This window comes from Zerene cesonia, chromosome 19 (assembly GCF_012273895.1).
Source record: "Zerene cesonia ecotype Mississippi chromosome 19, Zerene_cesonia_1.1, whole genome shotgun sequence".
In the NCBI taxonomy this organism is placed as follows: domain Eukaryota; kingdom Metazoa; phylum Arthropoda; class Insecta; order Lepidoptera; family Pieridae; genus Zerene; species Zerene cesonia.
Genome location: NC_052120.1, coordinates 2164372 through 2178201, shown reverse-complemented (window position 1 = coordinate 2178201; position 13830 = coordinate 2164372). Strand labels below are relative to the sequence as shown.

The following is a 13830-nucleotide window of genomic DNA, read 5'->3' as shown; positions in this document are numbered from 1 at the left end:
ACAGCTAAACTCATCGGGCGATATAAGAGCATCGGACCTTTTTCATACTCAAGCACCCTTTCATAGCGGAATATGATAACAGTGTTAAGTTTGTAAATTACGAACATCGGCCAACATTATTGATCCCCGAGGAATTCTGCTTTCCGAAGGGATCGAGGCGTGGCTGGGTCTAATTTATAGTGGTGATCTTGTATTCATTAGCCGGTTTTATGTCGCCGGTAATAAAAGGCGCCATCGTATCGAAGAGCGTAAAATATCCATTTCACATAGGTAGTTTTTAAAGCGTCGATTTTATTGGCTTTTACCTGTATTGGCGGAGTTCTTGACGTCTTACCGCTTCCGAATATATATCCTTTTGTCGACCAACCCGTAAAAGTAATAAACGGTTGTATTATCTAGTAGTTTTGTCACATATAATATGGCAATGGACTAAAAATTCTTAACTGGGAACACTTAATTGAATTTAGTAAGTGTGCAAGCGAAAAATGGTCTCGTCTTATTCCCGTAAATTACTTATTAGAAAAACATCCCCGACTCTTTCTATTGTTATTGTTCACATATGTATATTAAGGTTAATGTATTTTCAGGTCATTTGGGTCACAGGGAAAATTATAAAGTATGGTCATTTGAGGAAATTCTATCGAAATACAAAACAGGAAAGGCTTTGTTTATAAAATATAATTTTTTGTTTAAAAAGCTTTGTTTAAAAATATTCATTCATTCAGTTTCATGAATGAATGAATATTTTATTTTACTCTCTTATGATGTCACCAACCTAGAATTAACGCCATAGTAAATAGTTTTATTTAAGAACTTTCACTCGCGTGGACTACAAAATTATGTATTTAAACGCAGAACGACCTTTTATATCATTAGATGTCTTTATGTCGCAATATATTAATTTTGGTAAAAAAGAAATCTATTAAGAAATCTGTATTTTATTTTTAAACACAATGGACACTTCACTTAATGACATTGTCGCGAATTTCTTAATTGGTGTGTATTAACCATCCATATTGTTTAGTAATTACTCTTTTAAAAAGTATTTAATGTACCAAAATGGTCCGGTTTCTTTCGTTAGCTTTCGTTAGCTCATATCAATATAATTGAGGACAATTGCCCGTCTTTTCACATTCTAAAGACATTTGTGTAAATCACACCTTCGATCGTTATTATTAAAATAGTATTAGAAAAATTAAAACAAAAAAAAAACCGATCTCTAATAGGTAGACAAGCCAATTTAGCGTCTACCTACGCATTATTATGAATAACACGAAAACTTTTCTTCTAACAAATAAATAATTATCTAAATTGCTTAACAAAATTATGTTATATAAAAAAGAACACAAATCCAACTCAGAACCTTGTTTACAAAATCGGTGAGAAATTCAATTTGGTTAAGCGAACGCAAAACTAAAGGAAACGCAAAACATCAAACATCTAGAAATATTATCCCATATAATACAGATTAAATATTCCACCTATAGGTACATTACATTATCTGTGCAAAGTTAAAACGATACCGACATAACAACTATACATTCCGAGAAAAGCGATGGACCCCCGGAGTTCAAACGCTAGCGGCAACGAAACACTCCATTTGATTAATAATATCTCTATTTTCTTGAACAAACGTTGTAAAACAGACGTTAGCATTAATTCGTACCGAATGAAACTTGTTTATTTTTCTTGCGTATCCATAAAAAAAAAAAACTTCTACCGATGTCGAACATGTGATGTGATGATAATATATTTTCACTCGTATATTTCTCTTTTATTGCCGCATAGACAACGAATAACATTTGCTTATTTACATCGAGTAAAATATTTGGATAAACTATTATCCTTTATGTATTCAGCTAGACGAAATTGGGGCTGACGCAATAAATACACGCGAGAGAGCAATTTTACAAATTTATCGTTATACACGAATAAAATTAATTTAACCTTCCAAAAATATATAGATTAAACGAATAATGGCAACTTTAAAATTGTTAAATGCATACAGTGTTTATAAATCTATTCTTAGTGTATAAAAAACGACGATCGGCGTTAAGAGAGGATTATTCAACCAATCTAATTTATTCTTCAGTTTTGTTGGAGGAGTATTTATGAAATGTGAGTTTTTAAAAAGTACAAATAAAACATAAATGAAAATATCACATGATCTTGTTCTACAAAAAATTTAATACTGAATGAAAACATTAGTGTACAAAACAAAGTATAAGATACAAAAATAAACACAAATTGAACAATGTGCGATCTTATTGCCATATCTTCTATATATTCAAAAACAACGGAACAATGACGTAGGAAGCATAGAAGTGGATGGTGTTTACTCTCGAAAAAGGAATGCAGAATAATATTAATTACTATACAAAGGAAAAATAAAGTCGAAGCAAATGCTTAAAAAATCTCACCATCAAAATCCACTTATCCATATATCCATCCAGTATCTACTAGCAAAGCGTACAGACTAACTTCATCAGACCAAAGTCCCAATAAACTGGGCGGTATACAAATATGACTAATAGCTTACAAGGCTAGAAACTAAAGGGGTATCGAATTAATCTCAGATGGTCCCCGGCGCCGCAGCCACCTCTAGTGCGCCCGCAATTCGATCTAACTTACTTGCTAACCCACTTAAGAGAGCCTGATTGTGATTCAATATACGATCTATTTTGAGTCTATTGCGTTAGTCTTTTCCTGCTGATTTATTTTCAGCACCGTAATATAGTTTCGCATAATAGTTCTGAAGTACATTAGAAGGAAAGAAGCAAGAGAAAAACGTGGACCACGTGAATAGTAAATTACTCTTGAATTTTGTTAGAAATGTATACTGCTTTTATGAAACCGATCCACGATTACTCGTCTATATAAGGTCGGTGTATGTAGTAAGTACTACTTCTCATAAAAATCCTTTTATGAGCACAAATTTTAAATCACCAATAAATCCCCTTTTTATCCTTCCATTGATTCTCAACCTCTGATCCCTGCAAATCTTCAAGATACTCCTATATGGCTAAATGGCTACAATTAGTCCCGCTATTCCGTCTATTAAAATACCTTTCAACCGTCTGACCTTTCCAAATTAAGTATTTCCATACTGTGCGAGAGTAACAGTAAAACACGTCTATAAAAGAGAATCTATTAATTTAACAATCCGTGCCGAAATTCCTTCTGCAATATATCATCCATACATGTAATAGAGTATTTTTTTATCAAATTTCACGTACGAACTACGTAAACACCAGTGGAGTGGCAGTTGGAGATTAATGTTCACCGACAAACAAAATTTAATACTGATTAAATTACTCGCGGTGAACACTTAAACACTTTTATTTTGACGTAAACTTAATTCCGCCGTAAAATGTGGAACAGAGCACTTTACGCTTGTAGGTGTTTAATGACTAAAGTTCAGACGGCCACGGCGATATAAAAAGCTTCAGATGTTTAGTGTTTTATGTTCAAATAAATATAGGGACGTAAAGACAGCAAAGATAATTACAGCCGATAGCCGCGGCACGGGGAACGCCCGATAGTGCGGACGGAAAAGTTGTTTCAGAAGTATATAGGTACGTCGAAATATATGTTTCGATACAAATTGTGTAGAAACTGGCTAGTCACAAAAAAAATAATATTTATAATTATTATGGATGATGCATTTTTATATATCTTCCATCCTTAAATTTATTTGCAATGGCAATAAACCAGCAGGACTACAAAAACTAAGCTCTAAAACTTCATCTTTAAATCTATTTTATTCATGCACCTAAAAAAAGTTTTGTAGTGAATATAAAACGAAACTTTTAAATCTAAAAGTCTCTCTTATTTTCAACCAAAAACACAACACACCTGCGCAATCTCCTTCCTGGTGCAGCAGAAGTTGACGAAGGTGACGTTGACGAAGTCGGACCCGTAGCAGACCGTCACCGTCTTGTCTTCCAACGAGTCTTGCGAACCGATCAGCACCACGTGCCGTATCTTTGGGTCCTGGAAACAAATAGCTCTTTAGTTGATCACTTCCACAAATGTGACATAATTGTGCAAAGTCAACACATCAATCAGAAGAATGTATAAAATATACAATTTCATTTTGTTACGAACAATCAGATACTCGGATTACAATACTGAATGATCGTCAATTTTCAGAGAGAAGATAATATAATTTGGACGAAGAACCTGAAACAATGTTTTTAGGATAAATCTTGAAATATCTCTAACAAACTTTGCGTTTAGACGTAATACAGGCTTGTAATCCCTCGAACTTTCTTAGTCAGGGAACCTCGATATCTCAGCGGAACATACATCCTCAGCTTGCTCTGACAAAAATTAAAAGCGTACATTTGTTCCTTGTATAACTCAACTATTCTTATGTGACTTGTAGGTTATATTTACCATATTCCCAAGAGTCATAGAAAGGATTTAGAAATTTGAGGCTTCCAACGGATTTTTTACAAACGCTGTAAAGTGTTCGAAACGTCCGGATAAGTAATATAATGAACAAATCGCGTTTAAAATATGATCTTTATTTCTTAATGCGTTAGCGTAAACACAGATTTTAAAGATGTTAAATTAAATATTGAAGTACCCATAGTACAATGCAGGAGAGCACCTGTCGCTCTTTCCGTGAAAAATGATTCAAATACACGAGTTTCCGTTCGCATTTATGGCGAATACGTAATGTATACTTTGCATTGCTTCAACTGTAATGCAAACACATATATAATATAATTTATTGATAATTAATAAGGATGATAAATTACGTGTGCCATACTAATGCTTAAGGCTTTGCTATCAGGAAGGAAGAAGGAATAAATATACCTCTTAGAAGAGTCTTAATGTCGTAGTTATATAAGAGCTGAACTATTTTAAGTCTCGAGTTACTGCTTTTTTTATTGCTGACCAAAATTTGCAACATCACGTGCTCGAAAATTTTCCTTTAAATAGATTAATAAATAGAGCTCGATTTGAAGACTAATTCTGAAGCCTAAACTTCGTTCCAATATTGACATTTTATGCAAACAAAGCGTTTGCCCGCACGCCACGAGTCTTCATGAAATAATCATAAATACAAAACAGTGTTGTTTTATCGCCTATGTTTAACAATAACACAACAAATATTATACTATAGCGCCAATAAATTTCAGCGCTTACTGCGACTTTGTCCTTAAACTCATTAACAAGACAGAACCGTGACTATGCTTGTTCGATACGTCTAATTACTTGTTTGCAGAACTGTATTGGTAAACTTCATGAACCCTTTCCTGAAACTGAACTGAACTGAACTGAAAATTATATTCTCCATTCCTGCCAAAGTTATTTAAATTAAAATCTTATCTTCGTTCAATATAATGTAATAGTTTATTAAAGTCTTCCCTCAATGGGAGTAGAAGTTATTATATTGTTCTAAACGATTGATATTATACCTTGGGCAGAATAAATCTCTCGGACTACATAATGAAATATTTTTAGACTTCTTTACTACGCCCGTAGGCGTCAATTTTACTTTTAAAAGACCAATACATTCCAAGGACTGAAATAAATCTATATATATAAAATTCTCGTGTCACAGTTTTCGTTGCCATACTCCTCCGAAACGGCTTGACCGATTTTGATGAAATTTTTTGTGCTTATCCGGTATCTATGAGAATCGGCCAACATCTATTTTTCATACCCCTAAACGATAAGAGTAAGGCAGAACAGCGTTTGCCGGGTGCAGCTAGTCTATATATATAAAATTCTCGTGTCACAGTTTTCGTTGCCATACTCCTCCGAAACGGCTTGACCGATTCCTCTGAAATTTGGTAAGCATATTGGGTAGGTCTGAGAATCGGCCAACATCTATTTTTTATCCCGATATTCCTACGGGATACGGACTTACGCGGGTGAAACCGCGGGGCGCAGCTAGTAATACTACAATATTATAAATATTTCTTGAGAGAAAAATCTATTTAATAATAATTTACTATAACTTGTGATTGAATTTTAATTAAAAACTAAAAAATTATTAAATGAAACTATGATTAAACCATTTAAATATAAGAAATATATAATAGAAATGATGTATCTGTAGTATCCTATTAACAATCGCCATTATTACTTTAACTACTGCTTAAACACAATTAAATTAAGTAAAGTTAAGGAGTACCTAACAATCCATTAAGTTGCATAGATTCTACCCGCTTTATTCACAATCTTTATGAATCACTGTCGCTCTGTATAGTGCACCAGCAATGTGAAGATATCTTAGCGTTTCTATTGTACACACACATTCGTCAGATTTGCAGGTTTATATAAATACAACCATGTTTTGTTAGTGTTAGTAGCTATTACAATTTATATGAAAAGATGACATTTTATAATTCCTTGACATTACCCTGCACTGTTTAAATAGGTATACTCAAAAATATATACTCTTAATGTTCACTTCGAAATTTGACTGTGGACAGAGAACAGACAAAAATAATTTATTTTATTTAATACTAGCTCTTCGTACCCTCTTCGTCCATGGTACATATATAGGCAATGTCAATCAGTGAAATTGCAGCTTTCTAATGCTGAAAGAATTTTTGAAATCGATGTTAAAGCTAAAGCTTCTGTGAAAACATTTCAAAACGCACTTACATACAAAAATTCCTCTTTATAATATTAGTATAGATGACATATTACCTTATACTAGTCATCACTCAAAATTGGCAAGGTTCTTTATACCTATAGGTTTATAAAACGGATTTTTAGTAATAACACTATAAGTTGTGTACCATTAGTATATACTCCATTTACATACATATTTGGAAAAATTCAAACATGCTATATAAAATCCTTCACGACCAACCCACTCAAGCAGTAAACGGTCATGTCAATAAACAATTTGCTTATAATTTCAGACTGCATCCAGCCAAGCAATGTATCCTTGCCGCCCACGCCGCACGCCCGACTAGCATCTCACTTATCTGTCTGCCCTGCTCATTATATACTCCCGACGATGTTATCGACCTTTGTAGTGATAATTAGGAATTGCTAGACGAGATTATTTAGATGTAACAGGATTCGATTTCCATATACATAGATTGTGGATGGAACAAAAGTCTGGACTAATAGGTTATTTAATTTAACAACTAATATATTTATTAATGTTTCGGGGAAATTCCCTTGAAACGCATAATATTTACTTGTTTTACTATCGTTAATGTATATTTTTTGTTATTGTATTAAAGAGGGAAGCTGCTTCATTTAAACATGGGTGGTAGTTTTAATCAGAAAGTAACAAAGCAATACTAGAATTAAAATAACATACACTGCTGAACCTTCCACTGCTAACATTGTTATGCATCGTAATTTGCACGAAAACTTAGAAAAATTTGTTTCTTCTACGAAAAAAGAAAATGAGAGGAAAATAAGGTTTGCCAAGCGGAGATAGCTTATGGCCCATAAGGCCGACATTTATACAATTTACTTTGTTAAAGGTTTTTCTTAATTTATTATTTTTATCAAACCACATCAATATAACATAAATAAATAAATTCAAAATCAGTTAAAAGCATGTCGCAGAATATATGTATGTAGGAGTTACTCCTAGAAAAGCAAATCCGGTACTATTCATATAGTTACAATACCATTACTCATTCTGCATCATTCGCGAGAGTATAATATTTTTTGTCTCTTTCACGTTGAAATGAGAAATTTTTATAGTACCATCTTTGGGCTTTTAATCCAAGTAACTCAATTCCATGGGAATTCCCTTTATCTCGCGGGCAAAGCTACGGGCGGAAAGCTAGTAAATAATATTTACTATAACAACTATTAAGCGTAGGTAATACATTAAGGCATTAAGACCGCAATCAAACGGGATAACATAATATATGTACATTGAGTAAACCCATCAGCTTCCACTCCGACTAGACACGTTAAGTAGGATTTACTTCTTCAGTTTAATCGCTCATCATATCATAACAGATGAGTACAATCCTAGTATTGTATACGTAGTTTATTATGATAATCCATTGTTTTGGTTAACTTTATTTATGCCATAAGTGAGCAATTGAGCTGGTGGTTCGTCTGAGGGTAAGCGATCACCACCGCCCATGAGCATTCGCATAGGCAGTTCCTCAGCGAATGCACTGCCCGCTTTTAAGGGGTACAGTAGTATTAAGGAAAGCATTGACGACTGGAAAGAAGGAATGGACTGGGAAGGGTTAGGAAAAGAAAAGGTGCCTCCGGCTCCTCTACTCACCGTACGAAACAAAATAGCATGCTATTATTTCACGCCGGTTTTCTGTGGGGGTTACCTACCATAACGTACCATACGTTACCAGTGCGAACTAACCCAATTCGTGCCGAAGCTCATTTCTCGCATGCACTTATATCTCCCTTATAAGAATTTTATTAAAGGAATTTTATAATCTGTTATGGCAAATAATAATTATGTAATTGTGTCGCTTATCTAATGTAAATATTTTTATAAATCTTGTGATGATACTATTTCATTGTAAACTTGTTGAATTCTGGACAATTCTTTATGATTTTTTGATAGGTACACTCGATTAATAAAAAACATGTACTTTGTTATAAGAAAAATATAGAAAGTTTGAAGCTATTTAACCGCAAAGAAGCCGAGACTAACTAAATATACAATTTTCAGAATTACGTAGAAGGTAAGCACAATGGCGCTACGCAATCCGCGCTTCTGCTACGGCGTAGATAAGCACGCATATAAAGCTGTTTGCGTAGCAATATACAATACCATGTGTAATGTTATGAATTTTTTAATAATACATCTGAAGTTATATATTAGTTATTAACATAAGAAGTTCTACTGCCCTACTAATATTATAAACGCGAAAGTTTTTAGGAATATATAATAAAAACTGTCGCGTTTATAATATTAGTAGTAAAGGTAGTATGACTCTTTAATGCGAAAACCACAGAACGGATTTTGATGATACGTGTGATGCACCAGCAGTGATGTAGCTGATATACCAAAAGAACACGGTAAAACTAAAGAAATACTACTTGCTTCTACCCGCGGGTGAAATCACGCAGCACAACTAGTCAATTATACAAAACTTAATTAAATACACATATCTGGGCAAAACGATATTTGAATTCTTTTATACGTTTTCGTTCTACGAAATTCAATTTCGCAAGAATTAATCTTAATCTATAAAGGAAAAGGAGACTGACTGACTGACCACCGATCGGGCTGAAATTTGGCATTCAGATAGCCTCTAGGCTTTCGCTAAGAAAGGACATAGAAAGGTTCTACCCCCAAGGGGATAAAATAGAGGAAAAACTGTTGTAACGTGAAAAATTATTGGCCAGCAGGTGAAGCTGCAGGCAACAGCTAGTTTAAAATATATAGAAAAAAAAGTAGATGCTGTTCAACCATTAACCATTATAGTCTTGAATATTAATGCATCTGCGCATTTAGCACGCTAAGTGAAAAAGTATTATACCTCTAGATATGGACCCATTATCCGACCATTGAAAAGAAATACATTTTATAACTCTAAGGTTTCTAGAAAAAAGTTTGTATTAAAGGAATACCTGAGAAGAAAATTGTGATCGACTCGGCGACGTTCTTTTAAAAAGTAAATAACCTTCATAAAGTTACGTTTAATTGCTCGCTATTAAAAGCTATTAAGCTTCAACTGTATGTTTGTATGTAACTGACTCCTTTAAACTCCATTTTGCCCACATTCGACTCTGAAGGTATGCAATATATAGCAAATGAGACGCTTAGTTGATTCCATCATTAAAGCGTGATTTTTAGTTTACTTTTCAACTAAGTATATTTATTTACTAAGCGTTTTTGAATAAGCATTGAACATACATAAAATTATGTACATATAAATAAAATTATATCTGCGGCAAATCCTACGTAAAACAAACCAATTCACATATTAACATACATTTAAAATTATCAGAATCGATTAACGATTGCAATATATTTTCATGATCTCAACTAAACCTTAAAATTATAGCAGTAGTGATTCGATTCAATTTTCATTAAACCATTCCATTCTATTCCCACTAATTCATTTGCGAGTTGAGATATCGGGTGTCTATATAGACGGGTAGACTGTAGACCCCGTCCGCCGGCTCACACATTGCGAGTATTTACAGATGCTGTGCAAATTCAATCAAGCATAGGTATATAGTAAGAATAGTCTAACGTAGCCAGTGTGTGTCTCAATATACCTCATATCCCCCGTTAAACCGATCGATTCACCGTCCAAATATTTCAAGTTGTGCCTTTACTACTCTAATATTCAAAACTAACTTTATACTCCCAGGTATTCAAAGGACAAGATAGACAAGAAAGTTTTTCCAAACGTGGGATTAGCGGGATAAAAAGTATCCCTATGTCCTTTCTCAGGTCTCAAACTATCTTTCTGCCATTTTCATCCATACCAGTGTAGTGGTTGAGGCGTTATGAACGTGCGTGCATTACGGCCCAGACAGAGTTAGTTTCGCATCTATAATATTAGTAGGGAATAGAGTTACACCTCATCGTTGGTTACAAGACTTACACTTTTTTGCTCTTTGTTTAAGATGATAGCTAAACCCACAGAACAGAAAAAAAGTTAAGAAAGTATATCATCATCAGCCCATATATGTTCCCACTGCTGGGATCCCACTGTTCAGGCCATAATCCACCACGCTGGCCAAGTGCGGGTTGGCAGATGTCACATGTCGTCGAACTTTTTGATTCTTGGACATGCCGGTTTCCTCACGATGTTTTCCTTCACCGTTTTTAAGCAGTGGTGGTGTTATCTACATGCGCAGATAAATTGAAAAATCAATATATTTCCTGCACGCTCGCCCGGTCTCGAACCCCGACTTATCGATTTTGAAGTCCGAGGTTCCCACCACTGAGCCACCACTGCTTTTAAGAAAGTATGTTGCTTCTGATTTGTATTAGAACGCGCTTCGCCGCCTTTCTTTCATTACATACATATTGACAAATGAGCATTTTCAGTATGAGCATCGTGTCTGTCGCGCCCACCAGACCCTTCTAACCTCATTTATCAATTCTATGGTGAAAGCACTGTCCGAAAATGTATCAGACGGAGAATGTTATATTTTGCCATCATCGTTAACTATGTTGATGGTAGTCTGAGAGAGATGACAACTTAAAAAGAAATGGACTAAAAATAGTATTATTTCGAAACAAAAAGAAAGGCCTAACAAACATTACCAATATCAATGTCAATACACAAGATAACCTCATAGCGAACAATGCGTGTTACGATGTTACTGTAACAATGTCGTAGCGTTTAGTCGAAGCGTTTTAGTGCACAACAATTCGAAGGCGATCGCTATTATGAGGGCGGCGAAACAAAGGCAATCTTTTGTGACCCTAAATACCGGACCACACGCTTTTCATCGTGGCTATAGTGGAACTATATCGATGTGTTTAAGTATTGGTTTCCTTTTATAGTTATTTTTGGGTAATATCCCAATATATTCTATATATAAATAAAAAAAGTTCTTGATGGTTTTGCCATTAATGACTCATGCACGGATAAATAGAATTTGATGATTTTTAGTTCGGATAATAATTTTTTTAAATTTGAAAAGGTTAGAGACCAGGCGGTTCCGAGGCGAGCAGCTAGTGAGTTATAGATACAAATACACGTTCTACTTTACAACTAAACAGCTAAATACTTCTGCAAATGCAGTCCAATGCCACATCCTCAACCGTCCCTCTGCGTATGTACGATCAGCAAAAAAAGTGCAACATACAAAAACACGTAAGCGGCCCTAATCCCACAGCAAACATCGGTATCAAGCCGCGTGTACCGTCAGCAACGTAAAAATGTACAACACAAGCACGCGCGCAAACACGCCCCGGGCGAACGGCTGCGCCATCCGATTTTATTACATCTTTATAAGCCACCGCATAACCGTATGTGTTCGTTTGTATCAACATTGTTTTATATCCTTGGAAAATTTTACTTGTAGCACACCTGTATAATCTCAAGAAATAAACTTGATTTTTGTTCAAAAGTTACTACTCTTTGCTTTTAAAGTGCAGACAAGATAATAATGGAATTTCTAGTATCAATAATACTGTAAAATTAAAGTCGAAAACGCAGTCTTATTCTGGTAGAAAGGATAAGACGTTTGCTTATATCATTTCTTTTTAATTAACTTTTATATAATTTTAAACAGCATTATTCAGAATGTTCAATATTAAACCTTTTAAAAACTTTACCTTTTAACGCGTCTTTGCAATAACGACGTGTGGCGACGCTTTAGACCGCCAGGCAACTCATGATCTCACCTTAACAATCGTTTCGGATACCTCACTTCTTTCAACTGATTTAAAAAAATACAATATTGTATTTGTTTTTTCATGACCTTTTCAGTTTCTCAATGTATATTCGTCTCCTTCTCTATAATGTATCTACTCACTTATAAAGTGTTACATAGTAGGTATACACAGTTACATTGTAAATTCGCCAAGAACCAGTCGGAGGTAAAATCAAATTATTATGCTCTTGTGAGTTATTTTTTAAAACTACGGAACTGAAAACTAGTTTGAAGCTGTAATAAACTTTTGAACTCCATTAAAGGCTGATGGCAACTATTTACTGCATTTTTTGAACATGTTTTACTCGCTTTATAAGTTTTTAAAGCTACAATAAAATACGATACATCGTATATAATATTGACATACATCGCAAAATAACAATTAGGACCTTAATTGAATGAATAAATATTTCATTTAATTCAATTAAGCTCCTTATTTTTAACAACGAATAATCATGAATAGTAAGGAAGATAATAATATATAAAATATATAATACATAAAATCGATACATAACACAATCATACTTAAATAAAAATATAGAGAACAAAACAAATAAAGAAAACACATACTTATTTCGGGTATACAAAAGCGAGTTATCAAACACCACAGGGGCAAATAAACGCGGTACGGACAATGCCGTATCATCTATTTTTATTACGTCTTTATTGGTGTGCGACACTACACATGCTATAATGTATATCGTAGACGTATTTATATTTGTATGATTTATATCAAGTTCAGCTATTTGGCTCTTCTCTACATGTCACAGCTGAATTTGCAGTATGAATGGATGTTTTGGTCGTATCCATTCAAAATTCTGAACTTTATGAGCCGATTGACGCAATATATGATTTTGTCTTTCACGTAATGCAAAAGGTGGGATGTAGGTCGGAATATTTAGTATTTCTACAAACAAATCATATTACATTATAAATATGACAAATATTCAACTAAGTAAATACACATTAACATCCCCATTTAGGTGGTTAATAGGGAATTACTAGTTATACTAGTATTAATAAGGAATTTCAATACCTTTCTATAGTTAGATCGAGTCTTCGAAAAATCGCATAGATTACTTTTGGTTACTTAAAATGATAATATCAAGACATAATAGGAAGAATTACGAACGGAAATAAAATGTAACGTATCTAATTATGGTATATTGTTCACACAACTCATTGACATACATAATTACATATTAAATATTAATACTCTAATCGCAAAACGGCAAATGGAAACCATAAATAGCAAATAATTAATCCTAATAAGTCTAAAATCAATACATATTCGGTATGCAATACATTGTGGACGGTGAAGTGTGAATTAATTATTAAGCTCTTTGAATGCAGTCAACTGAATACGAGAGGACAAAAATTTTACACATATTATAGATAACAATTGTAAAGCAGTGCCTGTGCGTTTATTTATTATACACTAGACGCTCGTCCCGGCTCCGCCCGGATATCAAGTTTCGTGTTTTATCCCAAGGGAGCGTTTAATCGGCA

The 13830-nt window shown here is 34.0% G+C and overlaps 1 protein-coding gene across 1 annotated transcript in view; it reads right to left on the bottom strand.

Moving 5' to 3' along the window:
- LOC119834285 (1-phosphatidylinositol 4,5-bisphosphate phosphodiesterase classes I and II) overlaps positions 1 to 13830 on the bottom strand; it is a 75421-nt gene that overhangs the window by 46680 nt on the left and 14911 nt on the right. The window contains exon 3 of the mRNA XM_038358621.1: positions 3856 to 3993. Within this exon, the coding sequence (XP_038214549.1) occupies positions 3856 to 3993 (138 nt within the window). The remainder of the gene's footprint in view (positions 1 to 3855; positions 3994 to 13830) is intronic.